Source organism: Odontomachus brunneus, unplaced genomic scaffold (genome assembly GCF_010583005.1).
Source record: "Odontomachus brunneus isolate Ranch 3 - 2012 unplaced genomic scaffold, Obru_v1 Obru_scaffold_010, whole genome shotgun sequence".
Classification (NCBI taxonomy): Eukaryota; Metazoa; Arthropoda; class Insecta; order Hymenoptera; family Formicidae; genus Odontomachus; species Odontomachus brunneus.
Genome location: NW_022639460.1, coordinates 92983 through 117420, shown reverse-complemented (window position 1 = coordinate 117420; position 24438 = coordinate 92983). Strand labels below are relative to the sequence as shown.

The 24438-nt window shown below is 39.3% G+C and overlaps 1 protein-coding gene across 3 annotated transcripts in view; it reads left to right on the top strand.

Annotated features, from left to right (window-relative positions):
• The first annotated feature begins 443 nt into the window (after positions 1 to 443).
• The window catches only part of LOC116840565, a 107667-nt gene continuing 83672 nt past the window's right edge, over positions 444 to 24438 (top strand). For 2 of the 3 annotated variants that reach the window (XM_032807403.1, XM_032807402.1), the window contains exons 1-2: positions 444 to 589; positions 2545 to 2712. In XM_032807403.1, the coding sequence (XP_032663294.1) occupies positions 2634 to 2712 (79 nt within the window). In that variant the 5' untranslated portion in view covers positions 444 to 589; positions 2545 to 2633. Of the gene's footprint in view, positions 590 to 2544; positions 2713 to 12694; positions 14092 to 24438 lie in introns of those variants that run through there. The other variant, XM_032807404.1, reaches the window with a different exon arrangement.

Below are 24438 nucleotides of genomic sequence, written 5' to 3'. Positions count from 1 at the left end.
AGAGAGAGAGAGAGAGAGAGAGAGAGAGAGAGAGAGAGAGAGAGAGAGCTGAAGAAAATCGGCACGCCGAAACTGAAGAAAATACCTCGGCGATCAAGGCGATACACTTCGCTCCCGCGACCTTACTCGTGGAGGATGCGGTGACGTCACAAGTGTCTTTTCCTGTCAAGATAGGATCGGCACGTCTGCACACCGGGCTCTTCCTGGATCGGTGGCGACCAGTCCTTCGCGAGGCCTTCGGCCTTCGGTGAAGCGCTTCGGGGATTCGCCAGGCATCGCGCCGCGGCCGGAACGCCCGGCAATTTCGGACTCCCGCAGCCTCCGTCGCGTGTAGTGACTTCTGTTTTTCGTTGTTGCTGTTGTTGTTCATGAAAGTGTCCGCCATCGGCATCGTCGTCGCTGCCACCGCCGCTGCCGCAACCGCCGCCACCAACGCCGCCGCTGCCATCTCCGCCGTCTTACTCCGACGCACAGCTCCCAGCAGACTCGTCGCGACTCTCGGCCCGCGCGGACGCAGATTATCGATACGCACGATTTTTATCGAGCGTCGGAACGGCGGACACGTCTGGATATACGTAGATTGTCTCAGGTTGGTTGGTTGATCGTACAATCATAGATCGCCCATCGGGCGAGCTAGGGAGAGCCTCGTTGACGCCGTCGACGACGAGGTCGCGGGATGCAAGTTAAAAATCGTTAGAATCGAGATTGAATTCCGATTATACACGATGAGTGCAGAATACACCTAATAAAAAACGCAAGAAAATAATATTAGCGATTGAAATATCTAATGTTGACGTTCAAAAAGTTATAATGAAATAATGATCCCTTTGCAAGTTGGGAATCGTTAGAATTGAGATTGAATTTTGAACATACAAAATGTATCTAATCAAATACGCGAGAAAATGCTATTAGTGATCAAAACATTTAATATCGATATTGAGGAAATTATAATAAAACAATAACTCCTTTTGTAAGTTAGGAATCATTAGAATTGGAATCGAATTCTGGACGCGTTTAATCAAAAACGTAGAAAAATGCTACTGTTCTTCTTTTTTTTCTTCTTGATATTAGTCAGAAGCTTTGTCCCATCTATTAGTAAAAAGCTAGTGATTTATTAGTAAGATATTAGTGATTAAAATATCTAATATTGATGTTTAATTAGTATTTTGTTTAATATTGAAGTTTAATTAGTAGTCGTTAGAAATGAAAATGGTTAAAATATCCATTATCAACGTTGGAGAAGTAATATAATGACCTCTCTCGATAGGTTTCTATGTGAAGTTGAATTAACTTTAAACCCTAAATATAAAAAAATTGATGAACCCTGAACATGGATGAAAAAATTTTACCCAGAGCACTTTCATTTGCTCTGTAATATATTCTTAATCGGTGTAGAAAACAAATATATAAATCTACTAATGTTTTTACGATTCAATGAAGTTGAGAAAATTATAATGAAGAAAACAAAACACATATTTCTAAAAACAATAAAGCCTGATCTACAATATGCTTTTTGCGTTCTGTTTCTTGTCTTCTGTCCTTTTCTGGCTTCAAGCTTAAGGTTTGAGTAAGAAAGAAAAAGAGAAAGAAGCAGGAAGCATTGTAAGCAAAGAACACATTGTAGATCAAGCTTTAAGTTTAACCTATAATGCGTTCTTTGTTTCATGTTTCTTGTTCCCTGTCTATTTCTGGCTTAAAACTTTAAGTTCTAGTCAGAAAGAGGTAAAAAGAAAAAAAACAGGAGAAGCGAAGAACACATTGTAGATCAAGCTTAACATTTAAAAAGTTGATGTGGTGGAAGATTTTATCTATATTGAAGGATCTAGGATTAAATTTTTGTAGAAGAAGATAGACTTGTAGACCTCATGATGTTTCTCTTTTCGCTTTTCGTCAACCTCGGGACATACATTAGCATTACACGTAATCGCGATTCGAACGCGGCGCGTCTTGCCCTTCGAACGACGGCGCTCGAAATATCGTCGCTTGATAACGTCGAAAGTCAGCCTGCATTTTCGAACTGACTCGCACAGCTGCATAATGGATATGCACAAAAAATCGATCAATCGCATGTCTAACGTAGAGGATGCCGTAGCTCTGCCACCGCTGCTGCTGCGTTCTTTAAGCTTGATCTACAATGTATTTTTTGCTTCCTGTTTCTTTTTATTTATCTCTTTCTGACTCAAACTTTAAGCTTTAAGCCAGAAAAAGACAGAAGACAAGAAACAGAACGCAAAGAGCATGTTGCAGATCAGGGCCCCAATTTTTGAAATTTTTGCGTATACGTAATTTTCATTGCGCAGCTATTTTATGGTATGATTAAACCTGCGCAGTAAAACTTGCGTATATGCAACTATTTCAAGAATAAGGGCCCAGGCTTTAGACACGCGACTCGATTATGTATCGTGATTGTAGTGGCGGACACAATCGCACACGCGATCTGCTCTCTCGCGCCGCGCCATTAGGCCTACATATTAAAATAAAGAGAAACGAAATAGAAGAGCGCCGTGCGTATATCTGTACGATCTACTTTGTCTGTTGAATCAGGTGCTTGCGGCCGAAGGACGCCGGATGCGTGACGTTACGATACTCAGCGGAACTTCTGCACGACGCAGCTTCCGCGTACAGAGAAGAGGATGAGCGTCAAAATCGTTGTGAGCGTCACCGAGCTTACAAGCATGGACGCCAAGGACCGCTACGTCGTCGAAGGCATCGGTGAGTCTTTCTCTCTTTTCTCACGATATTTCGCACCTGTACGGTCGGCATTGAGGAAGAAAGAGGAAATAGGTTGCAACAAACACGCGAAAATCAAGCGACCGACAAGAACGTGAGCTTTCGCGCTTTGTTACGAGTCGTCGCTCGGTTCTGTGCGTGTACACATGGACGACAATGTTATCCAACATCACCTTTTGTTTCCTCTTATTTTTTCTCTCTCTTTCCTTGTCAAGCCGGCGGTTGCAGCAAAACTCGCGCGGTAATCAGCGCATTGTCCACGACATTTCTGCGTTCGTCGCATGCAACGCGGCCGCAGCCGAAATCGGACTTTTCCTCTCGTTCGTTCTCGTGGATATGTACGCATTTTCAGGCGCGCGACGTGCCGATTAGTCTCGTGGGAGATTGCGCTCGAGTTTTCGCGAAATGTTCTATCAGACACGCGCTGATGGTCGCCGATCGACGCGGATACCTGCGCACATTCGTCACGCCACGGATAAAATATTGCCTGGAAACTTTTTTTTAGAAATATCAATCTATTTCTTCGTCTACGCGCGCTGACGTTTTCTCGTCGTTCAACGACCGCACCAAGGGACGTCACTCGTACCCCTCGCGTTTTCCATGTGTTTATTTATGAAAAAAAATTATTTATAATAATTTTTTATTTATGAAAAAAATCATTATTTTTATCTCCTTAATGTGGCCTCCATATATTTTATTACTTGATTAAATACGCACAATCGTATATTCGCGTATCGTCCACGCAGCTAGAGCTTGTGTTTCCGAACGAGACTAGACACGTACGACCTGAGCATCCGCGGGATCCGCTCGGATCCAGAATACGCAGCCGCTTACGTAAACGACGTTACGCGATGCAAAAAGTGCGCGCGAGAGCAGAAAAAGAATGAGGATAAATCGGGTTTTCGCGCAACGAGCGCTCTTATCCGAGATCATTCAAACGATTTGCATTTGCACGACTTTTCTCTCATCCAGCGATGTCGATGAAAAGCGCACGATCATCGCGATCGGGAATCACGACAAGAAAATTTAGTGATAGAAAAATAATGAAACTTCCTCGTACTAATGCAACATCCACAAGTCATGTTAGTACTAAGAAAATTAGACTAAAATTAGACTTAAAATTTGCTTCATATTCTGTCTGAACTCCATTTTCGATGTGTCTTCCGATCCGAATTTATCTCGCGGAGTTCCAACATTTTCCGTGCGTATTCGAGACTTTGAAATTTAAATCCGTGACATATGAATGAATTACGTACGGAAAAGGAAATCTGGTTGGACAAAGTGTCTGGTGAAGTATTATCACTCCTAATATCTTCTTATTATATATAACTTGAAATTTCTATTTCATTAGCCAAGATTATTATTCCTAATATAATAACAATATTTATATTACATATTACTTTATATTATTATTAGTATTGAATATATAATATGAATTAATTATTATTAATATGAACGAACCAGAATGCCAGCTGGAATTCTATGCTCATGTTAACAAGATTCTGGTTAACCAAACGAGATTTCTGAGTGAAATCTGGAAACCTTGTTAACTTGAACAGAATTCTGTTAACTTTAATCGGAATTTCTGGTTTGTCCTGGTTCATACTTCACTAGACATTTAGTTAATCTAACCAAATCTTTGAAAAGTTACCAAACGTTTGAAAAATTGGTCTGAGTAAATTTTACTCACGTTTAGGGTTCCAAGTTTAATTGTTACCATACAATATAATGTACAAGGCGTTAAGAGGATGCCAAAGTAGATAACGTAATGATTATGTATAGCGTAAGGGATTGATATTGGAAAAAATATGAATTTTGGTGTTTACTTTTTTTATTTATTCTCGATATGCTTTCCAGGTTGAATTTATTTCGCGGAGGTCACATCTTCTGCGCATAAAAATCTATCTGAAATTTAAACCGCGATACATAAACAAATAACACTCATGGAGAAATTTTTAATCGTTCACCAAACAGTGCAATAAGCATGAAACATTTCTGAAGATTTCATGCATGCATTAGCATACGCGCTCATCGAGAGCAGAAATTTCACATTGAAATTGTCCGACGAATTGTCTTGAGTTTTGAGACCATCGCGTTGTTGGAGCGATGAAGCTCGGAATACGCGGGACAATATCTGTAGCTGAGAACCGAGTCGCACATAACCGGGGAAAAAAACATATGCGAATGGTTAGGTCGTCGCGCACATTGTTCGCCGAGGTTTTCAAAAGCGAGCTGCATGTGGAAAACCTTGCCTGAATAGCCGATCATGCTTGCCGAATCGTGGATGTTGACGCAGCGCGCTAATAATAAGCTCACCAAGTATCGGTTGGCTCGAGCGTTTACACGCAATTACGCGAATTTGCGTGCGATTCGCATTCGCTAATGTCGGCGGCAAACAAACATCCGTACGTCATTTGCGGGACTTATTCGCACGCGGCGGATAAAGTCCGCAGATGGATCGCGAGATCATCCTCGCGCCATCACGCTCAAGAGATCTTATTCCTGATATTAGGAATTTTAAGGGGATGTTGAAGTCGATGACGTACTCGAAACATAACGCAGAAAAAATCAACACGTTATTCTTTTCGTATTTCTTGTACATATAGAACTTACGTATGTTGTTTTGTTTATGTATGTGTAGAAATTTTTTTGCAAACTTTTCCGATATTCTTAAGCTTCTGAATTCGAAGGTACGGCAATGTTCTTTGAAATTGTTCTGTTTGAAGCATCCATTCTTTTGGATTAGACAAATATTACACTAATTAAAAACTTGACATTTAAAATTTTATTTTCGTTTTTGTTTTCGCGTATTGAACAGTGCTTCAATTTATTTCTACACGTACTCTCATTACGTAAAAGTAATTTTGCACAATCAATACGACGTAAACTTTGTAGAAAAATATCAATATTCTGTCGGTAAAGTTTTCAGTTTCAGCATCCTCTTAAAGAGATGCTGAAGCTGAAAACTCGACAAAACACTGACATTTTTCTGCAAAGTTTACGTCGTATTGCTCAGAATTACAAATGCTTTTATGCAATAATGTATGTATTTTATGTATAATGTGAAAGTATGTGCAAAAATAAATAAGAACATTGCTCAATATGTGACGAAAATAAACAAAAAATTTTTAATGTAAAATCTCAAGCTGTTAGTTAACGTAATATTTGCTTAATCCAAAAGTTCCGCGGCTTGTATATACCGAAAGTGTGGATGCTCCAAACAGAAAAATTTTGAAGAACATTGCTCTTCCTTCGCATCTGCATTTGGAAGCTTAAGAATATCGGAAAAGTTTGCAGAAAGATTTCTACACATACATGATTAGGTTTTCCGTTGAATATGGTAAAAGCAACACCCATTCATGTAAGTTCTCTGTATACAAGAAATACGAAAAGGATAGCATGATTATGTTAGTGACGATCGTCTCTGCATTTTCGACATTGTTCGAGTTCGTCATCGACTCCAGCATCCCCTTAAGGGCTTGCAGGAGCCAAGAGCAAATTCTAATTTAACTTTGGAAGTCTTATACGGACGAAGCAGCGTTCGGTGCGCGTAGTTGTATGTCCATATACGCGAATACTAATGCATCGCTCGCGCGGACGCAATAGCCGTAAGTTAGTGCAGCCGGGCTACACTGCAACTTTGCGTATTTCGCCTCGCCGATATTAGATTTGCTCAGCAAATTTTTTTCGGCATCTTCTTTGCATAAATGACAAGGGCTCTACAGAACCCGACTTCCAACCCTGGAAATTTTGTAATAAACGAAAATATAAGCTCGTGCTGCACTGCGCCCCGAATGTTTATTCAAATAATTCGCTCGATTTTGATTTCGACTTGTCTCCCAGAAAAATTCTCTGTAACATCCCTTAGACGTTTCTCCTGATTGCGAGTATCGGCGATTCTCCCCGTATTTTGGCCGAAATATGTTAAATGCCTTTGCCTATTTCGCGGTTTTCCGCGAGAGATCTCCATGGTGATCTCCCGCAGACTTAATGCCGTATCACGACGATGGTTCACCGCGAGTCCCCATCCGTTATTACTTCGCAAACTCCTTGATTAATTCCCGGAGATAATCGCTTGAACGGTTTGAGGAATATTGGATGTCCAACGACAACTCTGAGGGAGAATTCACCGTAGCAGAAAAGCAGAAAACAAAGGCAGAAGCCAATCAGAACTCACGCTAGTAGAAAAGCAGAAACTAGTCGACTACCACCTGACTACCAGCACGAATTCTGAGATAGGCTTCTGCTTTTCTGCTTTCTGTTTTTGTGCCAAGGTGCGCCTTAAGCTCGTTTTGTTTTATCCGTTGTTTTTTCCTTTTCTTTCGTCCTTTTTTTCTTAAGAGACCTCCGCCACGCCTTTAAAAACGCACGTGCAACCGTGTTTCATCTTTCGGAACCGAACGGAAGTCTCATACATCGGAGATATCGGAATCTGGTGACTAAGTGACGTCTGATACATTTTAATGTACATTATAAATAATTAATAATTTCTTACGCGCTCCATATATCTCGTCCGATCCAGATATCGGCTCTTATTATTTGATTTGACGAACCAGATACTTTGCTCGCGGCGTGATTAGTAGATCTTATCTACTGTGTGCAGAAAAAAGGTGGTATAATTACGCCAACGTCGTATTATATAATCTAGCTGACACCTGCTGCAGTTTCTCAGCGCGAATCCGAGCAAATTTATTGCTCGCTTAAGCTGCGAGTTGCCACATTTGGATGATTCGAGGATTGCTTCCTTGCTTTAAATAGCCTGGAATAACGATGCGTTAATCCCTGCGTAATTTCGCGTACTAATTAACAGCCTTGTTCCTACCGCTCGTGCTCGGCTTATCGTCGGCGAGAACGTCGGCTGCATGTAGTAACGTGAAAAAATTCGATTCATCCATCATTGGAAGCGTCGAATTTCCAATGTCGGGATGATTCGCGTGTCGCGTGACACAGCAACAATTTCTGCAACGCAACGTAACGCAACACAACGGTTCATAGAGTCGGGGAGAGAGAGAACAGGGGAGGGTGGGAGTGATAAGCGAACAATTACATTATCGGCATATGATAATAGACGACGGCCAATTAGCTATTCGGCGCTCTTTATGCCGGCTATGCTTTCGCTGTCACGCGTTCCTTATCGCCAACCTTCGCGAGGACGCAAAAATAACTCGCCCTTGACATTGTAATGTCTTGCAACGACTTGAGACGTGAAACACGCAAGTTGTAAAAATTCAAGATTCTGCGACGCGAGAAACAAAGCCGGATCAAGGCTCCAGCCGCGCCAGTTTCGAGGAATTCGCGTTTCTTCATGTTGCAAAATTCAGAACGTCATGAAGGTCGACAATTGTTGAGGACTTTCCAGCCAAATATATATATATATTTTTTAACGTTAAGGATTGACGTACAAGAATTTGTCGCGCGACGAAAGATTAGTCTCTCGCGCAATTTCGATGCATATTGCGGATTTATTATAATAATGAAAAAATTTCTCCGACTCTCTACAAATTTCTTACATTGAAATTTTACTCGTTAATAGAGACTGTCAATAAGATCTGTCGCGTTAAAAAAATGTAAAATTTTTAATAGCACATATTACATAAAATGAAATATAAGTTAATTATACCGACTCAGAATACCGGCTCATTAGTCGATTAAAAAATCCTCTCGCAATTTTTACTGCAAAATTCTCTTCGTGTACATTATCTAAACACATTATCAAGAAAATATTCTATGTCAAAGGTAACTATTATAAGAAAAGGACATTAAGCGAAGTAATTGTCACTTCTCTTATCTGATCTCATCAACGTCGATTAAGTCTTAATCTGAGCTTAAACTGTCTTCAAACAAAGTCTTCAACTCAGATTAAGGTTTAATCGACGTTTAAAGACATGGTAGGCTTTGGCAGCGGAATGATACTCTTCTACGATCGCGCCCGATTGTTTTCGGCTCGGAGATGTAGGAAACGCTGAAACGTTCTTGTGTTCTCGATTTGCGCAGAAAATGCGCGATCGAGAGTGTCTCTCGTGCGTCGCGAAATCCGTGGATTTCGGTAGTCGGAAGCGAAGCGACACGGTCGTCATCGCCTTAGTGAAATTCACCGCGGTTCTCTCTCCTCGCAGCCGCCGCGGCGAATTCAAGTTCAAGGTCGTTATGGTCGGCGGCACTGTGCCGCAACTTCCAGCGGATGCTATCGACGCCGTTTGCGACTCCTCCGGACTCTCGACTGCTACCTGCGCGAGGAAGTATCATCGTGGCCACGTGCTACCGTGTCACGTGTCCGTGGTCGTGGCACGGTAAATAAATCAACCGCGATTGCACCTCTCGCGTACGCCCGTCGCACCTTGGAAAAACATATTTTATTCTCGACGAGCGAATCAGCTCTCGTTGGAACGCAATAGCGATTTTCCTCTTTCAGTTTCACGCCAGGTGCTTCTCGAAATACTGAGTATTGTCGACTTCTTCGGACACCTTTAAAGGGATACGAAGGACGAAAAGAATTTGTGCAAGTATCATTTTATCTTATCGGCTAATTGTCGAAAGATTGTACGGTGCTTACATAAGATACAAATTTGTTTCATTTTACGAAAAGTAAATTATATCGAGCGTGTCGCGAAATTGAGATAAATATTGCAGCGCGTGCCTCCAAGTACGAAGCGTCGTTTATTTATAAATCTCCCGAATCGTGAGAAATTAACGATCGTATTTTCCTTTTTTTTACATTGGAAAAAGATACTTGAAAATTTCTTAATGAGAAGTTTATTTCTGAATGAAAGCTATTTCTGCGAAAGACTTTATTCCTGTGGAGTATAAAACTTATTTCTGTGAATAACATTTTTATATTCTACAAATAATTTTTTAAAGACATTTTTTGATGGGATATAAAATTTATTTATAGATTTATGTGCGCTCTCTCTCTCTCTCTCTCTCTCTCTCTCTCTCTCTCTCTCTCTCTCTCTCTCTCTCTCTCTCTCTCTCTCTCTCTCTCTCTCTCTCTCTCTCTCTCTCTCTCTCTCTCTCTCTCTCTCTCTCTCTCTCTCTCTCTCTCTCTCTCTCTCTCTCTTTCTGAGAAAAAAATACTTAAAAATTTATTTACAGAGTATAAAGTTTATCTGTATGAAATAAAGTTTATTTCCGCGAATAAACTTTATATCTGCCGTAAATAAATTTTCATGTGTTTTTTCTCAGTGCACTGAGTGAGAAAAAGTATCTAAAAAATAAACAAATATTTATTCGACGATACTAATAACATATTTATTTGTACTAACATATATTTTTAATTACTAAAAAATTTCTTTGAAATATGTATACATTCAGAACTTAAAAATTTAACTTTAAATTTAATTATAAAATTTAATTTAAAATTGTTTAATTAAAAAGATACATGAAAACAAAGTTTTACGGGGTATTAAGTTTATATTTGTGAAATTAATTTTGCAGAAGTAAACTTTTACACACAAATAAATTTTCAAATTTATTTCTGTCAGTGCATGTTTTCCTAAAGCTATTGATTTTCATAAAAACAACTGCTTATACTATTTAAATAAATATGTTATTATAATATCCATTGAATAAATATTTTTCATATTTCAGATATTTTTCTCTTTCACGCACATATAGTCGGATATTATATTCAAGATCGTCTTAAATTTATCTTCATATGCTCCGCAGCTAATGAAAAAATCTGTGCAGCATTTAAAAATGAACTTAAGATAATCTTAAACACAAGATCCGCCTAAGGAATACCGGCTTTAAAGATCACCGATCAACCGCGTTCCTACATATTTTTTCAATTGGTAAAATAATCCAAGAGATATATATTTTTTGTGTTTCATTCTGAAACGCGATAATTCTGTCTTCCTGGAACTTTTCGACGTTGCGAAATGACGAACAATATTTATCTTCGCCTAATCCGCATCGGGATTAGGCACGTATGAGATTTCCAGGACTAGGCTAATAAACAATTGCTTGGATGAGCAGGAAGCCACCGAAATGATTACAACGATGAGCAAAAACAACTGACTCACTCGTTGTGTTCTGTGCTCAGCAGTGTCCGTCGTCGGCAATTACGCGAGGCGCGGACCTTTAGCATTTCGCTCATTAACGGAAGCATGATTCGTTGAATAGATCGCGATGACGTCACGCCGCGAGATGATGAATCTCGAGAGCAACGAACCGTTCTCATTTGCGCGGCTCGTCTTGTCCTGCCTTGCCTCATCTCATCTCATCTTGGTTTCAAAGTCCAGACACCCGGAGATCCTCGCGATGACTTCCGCGAGACTATCCTTTCGTAGCTTACTCATAATATTTCTGGAATCAGCGAATAAGCTGCCGAGATGAAGTCTCCTTTGCATCTCCAAGCTGGCTAATAATTTTTCGAGAATTATCGCGAGTAGCGAATGATTCATTATACATATACTTCGTAATATCAGTCATGTCAGTATCGATAATGAATTTGAATACCTGAATTCAAATTCATTATCGATATTGACATGACTAATATTACGATGTATAATGAATCACATAAGAGAGACAGAAAGAGAGAAAGAGAGAAAGAGTAATGAGAAAATGAAAAAGTATACAATGGATCATGATAATACTCAACGTAAGATAAGTAAAGAACGTGTCGACCAAAGTCCTACAGCTGACGTAATATTACGACGTACTATTACGTGTAGGAATTCCCTCGCGAAATTCGCCGACAATCACTGTGCGTGCACGTGCGTATAATACGAAATAAAACAATCCCCACGTTGTGCTTGTCGCGTCCCGGCTCGAAATTTTCCTCTCGCATTGATCCTGCAAATTCCGTCGGATTTCAAGGATTCGTGGAGAATCTTGAGATATATAAAATTGCACAAGCTGTTGTCTTGCCTTGCTGCCGCGCAAATAGTTATTTACTGCCATTTTCTGCATGTCGAATTTCCAGTGAATATTCGTTTCAAGGTTTCATTTGATATTCGGCCGTCTCGATGTTTTCTTTCCTCGCAATTTTTATTTTTAATTTCTCTTTTAATTGGGGTGAGGAAAGTGTCGAGATAGGTTTCACGGATTTCAAAGGGATGGAAGAAAAGAAGCTGTAAGAACAAGGACAGCAGCTGTGTGTGTCCAATAATGTAAGATTACCAGATTTCCCAGCCCTGAATTCGGGACACTTCATAAATGTATGCAGCAGGGAAGAGGCATAAAAAGATCCGAAAATTATCTGATAATCATTGAAAATAATGACAAATCGGTGTCCCGAATAGCACTCGAAAAAATTCGGGACATCTGGTCACCTTAGCTGTATGTGTCGAGAAGGGAGGAGATTACTCCGTAATAATAATGTACCATGAGTACATATCGTAAATATGTCCTGACGATCGCACGTAGTTGTTTTCTTTCTAATACTTATTTCCGCAGGAGACTCACAGGACACAAGCGAAAGATGTATGAAATACAGAGCATTGTGTCCATGGCAGTTACTCGGCATGAAAAGATCGCAGACGCGCGCGCTGTCAATCACGTACACCAAAAGTTCATTAGCGCGCTGAAAGTGCCAAAAGTGCATAAATGTGAACGCGTCAGTGATGCGAACGAGGTCGCGCGTCTACAACGACGCGATCTACGGCGGACGCCTTAACCAATCGCGTTCGTTTCGCACTACGAGGTTGTCATCATCGTTATTCAATCTAGACGTTGGTAATGAATCGCGCGAAATGCTCGATCTTTTCGCGCCAAGCAGCAGCCATGGATACACATCGACCCACATCGCTCCGCGTTTCTCGCGTATTTTATCCGTCGAAAATGAGTCTCGCGCGTTAATAAGTCTCGGGAGTGCCGAGGATAGCGATGTGCGTATCGTGAAGACGTCATTTATAAGTAATCTTCTCGTTTCTTCTCACGGTATATGCGGTCGGTGCTTGTCGCGACGTGTCGCACCGACGTCCCTTACATTTGCTAAAAACATCGACTCGCTCAAGTAGCAATAGAATCGGGCGATCGTCGGATTTATTGAACAGGAATTAGAAATGCGATGACAATCAGAAAGAAAGAGAGAGAGATGCGGGTTGCGTCAGCGGTTGCGTCAGTTTGTTAGGAAAAGAGATACGAAAAAAGAAATATCTCATTTAGCGCGTTCTTTTCGGCCGCGGCGCCGTTCATATATTGGCGTATATTTTCAATGCAATTCAACAATCGCGATCATTTTGATTCTCGATCTTTCTGCATTGAGCAGCCGCTGTGGACATATCGATCGGCATCGCTCCACATTTTACGTGTTTTTAACCCGTCGAAAGTAAGTCTCGCGCGGAAATAAGTATTGGGAGTGTCGAGAATAGCGATGTGCGATTGCCGGGGCGTATCATGAAGACGTCATTTGTAAGTAATCTTCTCGTTTATCTTCGTGTAAGATAACCTTATATGTAAGATGACCAGATTTCCCAGCCCTGAATTCGGGATACTTCATAAATGTGTGAAGTGGGAGGAGGGAGTAAAAAGATCCGAAAATTATTTGACATTAAAAATGATGATAAATCGGTGTCCCGAATAGCACTCGAAAAAATTCGGGACAAAGGGTGAAAAATCAGGAAGTTTGGTCACCTTAAATAATGCTACGTATCAGAAAATATTTAAATTTATTAATAAATATTTAAATTAATCGACACAATAAAATAAAATCACGATTGTGCACGATTTTCTTTAATTAATAACTAAAAACCTACATGGATATTTGCAAAATGATATGTTTTATTCAGTTTGATTACTGATGTATAAGCACACACAATGACAAACATCACCATTTGTTAATCTTCTTTGATTAACAACTCAAAATTTTACATGGCTATTACGAAATTTTACATGGCTGTTGGCGAAATGGCGAAATTTTGCGTTCAGTTTGACGAGTTCTATCTGTCCATAATGAGTGTGTCATGAATTGTCAGACACCCTATATATTACAACACGTGAAAGGTACGCGACACGCGAGAGTATGGAAACAATGTAGAAAAGGCTATGTCATCGCGCACCGATCGTCAACCGTCGCTCATCAATGAACGGTCGAGAATCAAAACAATCAACACTATCAAAACACTCGGAACCTTCAGGGGGATCGAACTCAGCGTCGCGCGTCTTCCAGTGTGTTGCGCGACGTTGAGTAACGCGCATTCTTTCCGCGTCGGGTGATTAAAATATTTTGTCGGCTTTGTACAGTTGGACTGTGTCATCGGCATCGCGTTAATTAACACGTGTTTCTTCGATCGAGTCGCGCGTACGCGAGTGTCAGTGTCACAACGGCGCAGTTGGGAGCGCAATGTTGAATTCAGCAGTCAGAACGGAGAATGCAGGACGTCGGGACGCACGGATCAGCGATACATCATGTATTCCCAGGTGTGTTGAGTCATTTATTACATACAGAACGTTTGGCGAATTTATCGCTAGAGAGGTAATCGAAATTTAGGCCGGCATCATAACTCGTCATTATTTAATCATCATTGTTTAACCTGTCATCGTTTAACCGATAATTACAGCTAATCTCTGATTACTCGCCAAATCCTTATTTCATGCAATAAGAAACGTTGATCGAAGCTGAATAACAGTGTATGAATACGAATTTGTTATTAATTATGTCCTCTTGGTCAAAAGTGAATATGAGTGCCGGTCTTAGAATTTGTATAATCCTACGAGTGCTAATATTTCGCATGCAATAATGCTCCTGTAGCCAAATCCTACCTTGTTTACATCTGTTGACGGTTCATTTTTTAATCTCAATTATATATTATATCAACCTAAATTTAAGAATGTATTACGCGTGTAGTCCCTAAAGAATTATTGAAAATTAGAAATACGTAAATATTTTTTTTTTCGTATAAAAGCGTATGATGTGTGCACACACAATACAGTTGAACAACAACATATTCTTTTCTTCAACATTACATATTTTATAGTCTATTTACCTTATTTTATTTATTATTTCTGACTTTTTTCAAACTCTTATATCTAAATTACAATGAAACATTGAATACATCATTTTATAAATACTTAAATTACATATATATATATATATATATATATATATATATATATATATATAAATTACGATGTTTGTAATTATCTTTTTCTTTATTAAAGAAATAGCTACATTATATGTTTATTACCATATAATAGCTACATTATATGTTTCTATAATAGTGGCAGTTAAAATCCAACTAAATAAATGAGATTTTAATGGCGCAACAATGATGTCTTTAATTTCGTTACAAATATCCTAATTTTTGTATAATTTAAATATTTATAAAGTAATGTATTGAAAGTTTCATTGTGATTCAGAGATAAGAGTTTGAAAGAAATGAAAAATAATATAAAATTTTTAACGACGTAATGATACATCATTAATATGTCATTTGACGTTATCACGTTCGCTGGATTTATTCTCTAAAGTGGAGTAACTTCAGTTCCAAACTCGGAATAAATGTCAAATTGTTTGCGATTACTTTTAGGTATATTATTAAAGTCTTGACTCTAGTCTGATAATTACGACACACGGTAACATTGACATTGTTATCGACATGACAAATGAGAACTAATTCCGCGCTTTGAATTCGAGTCGTGCGTAAAGTCCGAACACGCCGCGTCTGCGTTTGCACGTGCGGCCAGGTAGATTATTTCTGTCCTGCCAGATCGGACAGCTGATGATCTTGCGCCGCGCGACGTGTGCGTGAGCAGAAATTTCCATGAAAATCATCGTGTTCCGGTGCACGGGAGCGCGCCATGATGCGATCCGAGAACGATTACGTCCTCGTGGTATTACGTATCATCTCGAAGGAAAGCCATCCTGCTGTTACGGAGTTAGGTAATCGATCGACCGCCATCGCGAGAATCCATCCGCATCCATATTCATGGTCGCGGCAACACGCTTATCGTCAAACTGTACAGAAAACGACGACCTGCGGCATAGCGAAATTGTACAGCGGTATCTGGGAAAGTCGGCTAGATCGTAGGAATCGCCCGGGAGAGCAATCGTCCTTCTCCACAGAGATACCAATAGTCGTTACTTGAAACTTGTCTCGAGCGAGATGCTCAGATTTGAATTTAGAGTTAGGTGTGAATTTTTCACTTGAATCACTAGTTGCAAGTATACACTGAGGAAAAATACTTATTAAGAATTTATTTGTAGGACACAAAGTTTATTCTTGTGAAATAAACTTTGTACAATTAAATTTTCAAGTATTTTTCTTTCAGTGTATAAATAATGTATTATAAGAAAAAAATTCTTGAAAACTTATTTTTGTGTGTGTATGGGACAAAAATTTATTTTACAGAGAAATAAACTTTATTTTATAGAAATAAAATTTTATATTTCATAAATAAATTAATAAGGACTTGTTTTCAATGTATTATTAAGTGTATCGTACTATTTAGGATATTATACATTGAGAAAAAATATTAAAAAAAAAATGTATTTGTGAGATATAAAGTTGATCTTTCTGTGAAATGAATTTTATATCCCACAAATAAATTTTCGTGTCGTTTTTTCAGTGCATAATTCAACGAAAAAATTCAGATGTAACCTAAAATTTTGATCTGAGCATCTCTCACGTGACGCAAATCTCAAGTAAGAACTATTAATATAGGTCTAACTCTGGCGAAATTTTTCAAACCGACTTATTTCCCGGAAACTCCACGAGATACAAATTCTAGGCGCGCTTCTTCCCGCAGAACCTGTACTGAACAGGTTCCAATTGGTATGCGAGCATCGTGTGCTCTTAGTGCGGAATCAACTCTACTAGATCGTACACGCGCATAATAATAGCTTCCCCTCGATGTTCCCAACGAATCGCTGGGGACTAGAGTAGTTATCCGTATTACCATGCCTATTTCTATTAGCGTACCTTTTTATTTAAATAAGCCACAAAAAGAAAACTAGCACAAATAAATAGAAAAAGTATTTCTTTGAATTAAGAGTTGAAGTACTAAATTTAATAAAAAATATTTCCTCTATTTGAATAAGCCATAAAAATACTTTTCCATGTCTTATTGTCTTATTTAAGTACAAAGACACATAAATAGACACAGTAATATGGACAGTTATCTCAGATCCGCTTCCGCGCGGCGGAAACTCCTGTTGCACTCGCGTGCCTTCGCGGTGTCGCGAGTACATCAGCATCGGCGAGGTACGCCGCGTTAACGCACCCACACAAGGATGCGGGAGCAATTATGCGCGGAAGGTCGTCTACGGCGTGTAGCTTGATCGTCGGTTCAAGAAGGAAAAAAAAAATGAAACGGTGGCGGTCGCGCGCGCAACGATAAATGCGAGTCACGTATCGTCGAATACTATCCGACATGTATCTGAATGGAGTCATTAGATGCCTCTCAAGGCACCTATTAATCTGCCGATATAGTCGTCTTGCGGTTTTCGACGCGTCGTCGCGCAATCCGAGAGTCCGATCACGAAGTCGCGGTCCGACGGTATCGTTCCTCTTCGCGAATCGAGTTCGCTCACGCGAGAATCGACTTTGGAAATCTTCAAAGTCCGTGCCTCGCGCGGGACCTGGTCGCGAGCGCTGAAATGTCGGAGTTTCTCAAGGCGCAAGGACCGGGGGCGACTCAAAGATCCGCGGAAATGAACACTTGAAAGTCCAAGGACTTCGCCACTCGGTTATTTCAGAAAAGACACTTCAGCATTTCTTTGCGCGCCGAAGGACTCGGGGATCGGTGGAAACTCGGCTCTTAATGTTTCTCGACGCGGTGGGAGCTAATGATAGTCATTTTTCAATCATTCACGATGACCCACGTGGTACCCATCGTGGAATCAATTTCTGAATAATCGCGGCGCGCCGTGACATCCTTCGACGACAGAGTCGGAGTCTTCGAAATGATTTTCCGTCTCTTCTCGCGTCGCCTGTCGCCAACAATGAAGATTTACTCACCCGCGTTCAGCTTGTTTAATTTTATGTCAGAAAATAAAATTGAAAAAGGAGATAAAGTACTTGTGCACGGTGTCGGTTGAAAAATTGATTCGCGATCGTCGCGACCATGTCATGGCAGATGGAAAATTCGAGTTGGACTCGCTCGACGGGAGGACATGACGCTTCCGGTCGCTTCGTGTTGGCTCGCGCTGCAAACGGAACTAGTCCGCGGGTATCGTCGTCCGATAATACCGGGACTGGTTTCTCGTGAATGGAAACCGTGGATGGAGTCTGGTCCGCGCGAATTGAGCGCGGCGCAAAAAGAAAAGTGGGCCCCGAGGACCTTCGTCCGGCCAAAAAGTCTTCCGCGTCCGTGCCCGGAACGGGTTTCTCATTGAGGATTAAGTGAAAAAGATCCTTGGACAATAGCGCGTATCGGCCACGCTGATCAGCTCCCTTCAGGGCTACCAACTGGAGCGTTGCGTTACTCCGACGGCGGGTGGCGATGATCACGACGCGCGATGACGATCGTCTGACTTATACAGGTCGCCCGATACGCTTATCGACTACTCATCTTGATAGTGACACACCAACCTTCTCCACACACCGGCGTAAATTTCATTCTAATTTACTTTCGAGGACTCCCTCAAAATTACGCATGAAAATCGCGCTGCAAGCAAAACAGAAAAGAGAACATTGATTACAATTTATGATAAGCTATTCAATAAATTTTAAATCGATTTCTTTTGTCGATAACATACGTTCAGGATACATTGAGGATACACTGAGAGAAAAAATATCTGAAGAAGAAAAGTGTCAGAGTTAACTTTTTATTAACATCATCTTAATCGATGATGTTTGCAAGCGACAGTGTGTCCAGTAGTGTTGGGCATGAAACGATCAAAATTTTCTCTGACTAAAATAATCGACAAATCAATAACCAAAATTAATTAATCATATCTTATGTACATAATTACAAATAATTTCATCCATTGACGAAATTGATTGTGAATTAAACCATGATGTGATATAATTAATTTTATCAATCGATTAAATTAGACGTAATTACACATACGATGATTGATTTATTCTGATGATTGATTTCCGGATTATTTTAGTCAAGGAGACTTTTAACTGATTGACACCCTAATACATTGTTATTCGATTAGCTGGACATATCTGTTTGAGACGTACTGTATCAGCTCAGTACGTCGCATCGTCGATATTATGATAATTTAATATGTACACATCATCAAGTAATCGGTGTAAAATAGCATTAAATTATGATGATGATGATCGGCTTCGACTCAGACTTCGATTTAGCTTCTTTTATGTATGATGATGATGAAGAATCCGAAAATTAGCGGATAATAAACGTTGAAATTGAAGTTATTTCCTCCGTTCACAGGCGAATCATTCTCTATCTATTAAACATTTTGCAATCCATGAGATTGAATTTATGATGTATATACTTTTTTGTCTGATACACTGTGAGAGAAAAAATATTTAACAAATAATAAATATTTATTTGATGGGGGTATATTAATAACATGTTTTTATGCTCTTATACTATATATATATATATATATATATATATATATATATATATATAATATTCATACAATATTTTTATATAACAAAATATTTTTCAAATAAGAAAATATATATGTTCTTAAAACCTCAAGGATTATTAGTTTTTCATGAAAAAGCAATTATTTATTCTATTTAAAACAAAGAATTTGGTATCAATATTTAAATTTGGATCAATATTGGAATTTGGATTTAGTAAGAATATAAATATTTTAGGCATCCATCAAAAAAGTATTTACTATTTTCTAGATATTTTTTTTCTCAATGTAGCGCAATGTAGTTAACTTAAATATTTTTTAGAAGAAGAATTAAGAACTTTTTTCTTTTCATTTTTGTTTCTTTTTTTTTTATTAACAGATTATTCATAAGCGTTTTGTGAAAAATTGATAAGATTGGAGATAAATTTGAACGTCATAATCTTTGGCGGAAGTGCCGTGCTATTAGATCACTGTTTTTTTAACAGCAATTTTTAAATATTTTTTCTCTCAATGCAAATTATTGTGCGAATTATTTTACGGCGGGAAATACGACTTTCGGTCGCGAGCGCGCGTAGAATCGTCTAATAGCGGCGTTAATCGCGCGCAATTAAGCACGCGACGGCGCGTCCCTTTGTCATGCGCATTTTCAGATCACGGGACCACTTCGTAATCACTGCGTTTCACCTTGACGCCGCTAAAAGCGAGGACGGTTCGAGACGAGACGGCGGTAGCAGCAGCCGTGGCGGCATATTAAATGCAGGTTGAAACGATTATCCCCGTGCCGCCGGACTTGTTAAGCGGATCGCGATATTATCCGATCGCGTATCATTGTTACTCCCGCATTTTTTATTGTAAATTATGCGCGCGGGAGCAGAGGCAAGGAGGATGAAGGAGAGAGACCAGGCACAAAGGCCGAGTCCTCGCGCAGAGACAAAGCGGCTGATGACAGCTTATTATCTGCCGCGTGTCAATTTGTAATCGAGCTTACGTGACACACGCCGAAACGCGATGGAAATAAACAAACAAGCGCGGGGACGTACGTAGCTATCGGAGACTGTCATTCCGTGACAGGCGTCATGATACTCGGCATGGAACACACTCTGTTTCTCTCTCTCTCTCTCTCTTTGTCTCTCTTCCGCGGCTCTACATCCGAATGTAAATTTCGTTATAAATTTTCAACGGTAGAATCGATCGAGAAGAGGCGTGTTTTGATCGGAAACATGCCGTAAGAACGCAACAGGATGTTTATGCACGCGTGTACGTCGTGCGTCAGGAGATAATTTATAGCCGGTTGGAGTATATTATTTTCAGAGAAGTGTGTTTTGTTCTAAAGAAATATAAGATTCTTGAAAGATCGCGAAAGCGACCAACTAATTATTTATTGTTCCGCGGAGCATCTCTGATCTGAATCAGTTGAGTCGTTTAATGCGAAAAGTGTAACGAGATACACGCATTTCCACAGTTTTTTGTGCTAGAAGACAATATATTTGTTTTCGAATGAATTTTTCATCGTAAAGAAAAATGAGATTGCACGGGAAGTTCTTCGAGGAAAGTTGCAATTATTTATTATTCCAGAAAAATTGCATTTGATTAGACAAGAATTCATTAGATTAGAAAATTAAATAATGATTAAATGAATACACGGCGATTTAAAAAACCATTAGATATCGAAAGTACTTTGAAATATCTACGCTGGAAAAATATCTCAAAAATGCAAAAATATTTAATCAGTGGACACTAATAACATGTTTACTTCAATTTAATTTTTTTATTTAATTAAAATGGACGATTTCTATCACGAATAGGTTTCAAGAAACTGTGTATTTTTTTATTTAAAAGTATTTTATACTTTTTTTTTATATTATTTATATACTATTTCTATATACTAATATAAATTATATCAAGAATATTCAAAGTAACGCAACGGCAATAAATATGTTATTAAGTAGCCACTGAATATTCTTTATTTTTTAGGTATTTTTTTCTCCGAATTTATATTTTCTCGTATTTGTATCTACTTATACATTCTGGAAAATTTTATGTCAAATTCGACATATGTTCTCAATTTATCCACTTGAATTTGTATGTCAATTCAACACAAGGCAAGTGCGAGCTACTTGTTGTTACAAGTAATAAATCTTATTTATACATTTTACATGTAAAATTTACATTTAAAATTTTACGTCATCAAAAATATACGTGTTATATGTATTATTTTAACGCTCAGGCGAATATGAATTCAAAGAATAGTCAAAGTAATGCGTCAATACGGCAATACGTCAAGTTAACTGCGTGTGTTAACAATTTAGCACAAACATTTCTACACGGATCGACCTCCACGCAAGTACAAAATGTTTTTTTTTACCGTGTGCGTGTGTTTTCTCTTTCTGTCGCAGTAAGGCACGATCCATTTCGGGAAAGATATTTTACGCCGTGTCATCGTTACGGGAGAAATGCGACGCGTCCTGTAACCACATCTTATTCGCATTCAGCTCCTGAACTACGCGACTCCAAGAAAAAAAAAGAGAGAAAGAAAAAAAAAGAAACTTTCCGACAGCTGTTCAAACAGAGCTTTCACGCGAGAACGAAAGGATGCCATTCGGGATTGCTGATAACGGCGTACTGATTCGCGTCGCTTTTATCTCGCTGATTCCCTTAATTCGCGCGCCGCCGCGTATTGATTATTGTCGTTATAAATAGGAACATTTCTGCCTCTAGTGAGCCTCGAAAGAGAACCGGCGAAAATTGCGTTGGTTCCGCCTCAAGACAAACGGCGACAGGGCAGACGGGGGGGAGGGAAGTCATTCTACATTCTGTGGCTAAATTCTAATTTCGCTTTCGACGATGAGAATCCGCGGGCCAAGGAGGTTGAACAATCGCGTGGACACTGCCTCTGGCCGATCAACTTCCGACTCGAAAGCAATTTACCTAGTTGAAATTCGATCGGCGTGACCGATAAATCGCGAGCGCGGTTAAATAATCGCGAATGCAAATTGAAGAATGACGAAGAAAGAGAAAAAGAAAGAGAAGAAAAGATAGGAAGGGAATCGAGAAGGTAGAATGATAATTGTACGAGCTAAAATATATATTATAGTTTTTCTTTTGTATAAATTTTTTTCAATTTTAATGTTTCTACTAGTGTATGTAGAAATAAACTGTTAGAGTCCAGTCTGTCTTGCCAAAGAACGTAGTAAAATCTTTAACATCACATTTTAATTCCTAAAATATAAATAACACATGTGAAATGAACGGGTGATTACTGCAGAATGTCGATCTAATGCTCGGTGACAAAATTTCGTGGTAATTTTTATCATGAAATTCTCTCCGCGTATGGAGATCCATGTAAAATCTGTAACGATATAATTTATTAATGAATTTTATACACGGAGAGAAGATATTTTTTAGTTTTTCTTCATATAGATTCTTATTTATCTTATATTATCTTATATTTTTTTCCGCAGTGCAGGAACGAATTGCCAGTGGAGTTAAATCTTGCTAAGAAACATAAAAGTCTTTTTTGATAGTAGATTTGAGTTCCTAAAATAGCATATATAACATGAAGAAGTAATTAATCAATTAAAACAAAATAGCGATATATATTTTTCAGTTATACAAAATTCTACAATAACTCTTGCTATAAAATCCTCTCCGTGTATATAACATTTTTCTGGACAAAATTAAATTAATTATTCACAGGACAGTATTGGACATTAATCGAGTGAAATCGAGTTAGTTGACTAAAATAATGAGCAAAATTAATGCAGCATCATATACATGTGTAATCAGAAATAATTTAATCTACTGATAAAATGTTATATATATTATTATTATTATATTATTATTTATCAAATCTTTTTATTTGATTATGTGCTAATAAACAATTAACTCCTCCAATCGATTTGAAATTGCTCGTGATTACATACATAACGATTGATTAATTTTGGTTTTTAATTCGCTGATTATTTTAACGATATCAAATTTACTCGGTTGATCAAAATTTGCGCGTAAACATCATATGACAAAACACTACTGTATAATGTACACGAAAGATCTTCGCGAGATATGCGCGCGCGTCCAAGTCGCCACAAGAAATGGCCGAATAATAATTAGTAAATAGAAGCAACAGTATCGCGACGTGTCTTTTACACTTTTACCTTTTGTACACCGTCGTGTCTGCTGAAAGCGAAAAGCCAGCAGGAGAGGGACAGATGGTCGGCCTAATGAATGTCGGCGATTCAATCCTGAGAGAAAGAGTGAAAGGCAGGGAGGGGGTGGAGGATTGAGGAGGAGGGCGGAGGGAAAGAGAAAAAAGACGGAGACGTTCGTATTCATCGAGCGCACGCGTGACTCACGTGTGGTGTATTCTAATACCTCAATGAGACAGTGACGAAACGACGATCGGTTGAGCGACACGTCCCGCTTTTCTTACCGCGCAGAACGGCGGGAAAAGCTTAGCGCGACGCTACGTCGTAATTAATTGGACATTCTCCTTTTTTTTTTATCTCTCCGCGTGCAGTTGTCCGTTTTTTCTTTTTTTCCTTTCTCTCCATGTCAATCGACTCGTCGTCGGCACTTTATCTTGCGCCCCGAGCCTGAAAACACCAAAACACGAGAGCCTGATTAATACGAATAACAAGCGCGGGCGGCTAAAAACAGCTTGCGCCCCGTCGAGGAGGGACGCGTCGAATGTAAAATAGCTCGTTCCCCACGCGTCCCTATCAGTCAAGTGTTCTAACGTGCCGTCGTTGGGTCTCAATAGATTGTAAAAGCCGGTCACAATCGGGACCGGTCGGTCGGTCGGTCTCAGCCGATGTTTCTTATAAAATCTACCGATAATCACAAACCGGTTGATCGTCCTCGCCGAATTCTCGACCTGCCGCATCGGGTTCGTTAAGCCCGCGTCTGTTTTAGAGAGCGCGTTTACGTAATCCACAGCTAAAGAATTAAGTTTTGAAACTTTCATTTTACCTCGAGATGTATGCACAACTGCCCGTGTAATTTCGTGCAGGGTCGTTGTGTGGGCAACCGGAAGATATTACACGGACATTGCACATTGCGCACTTATTTTCTCGTTTTGATGCTGCAGACACCACAGAATAACGAATCATCGTTGTTTCCTTCCTCGTTCTTCGCGCGGCGATCGACATAGATTATTTTCGACGTTGACCTTTTCCACACCTGCTCCAATCTCTGTTTCTCTCTCCCTTTCTCTCTCTCTCTCTCTCTCTCTCTCTCTCTCTCTCTCTCTCTCTCTCTCTCTC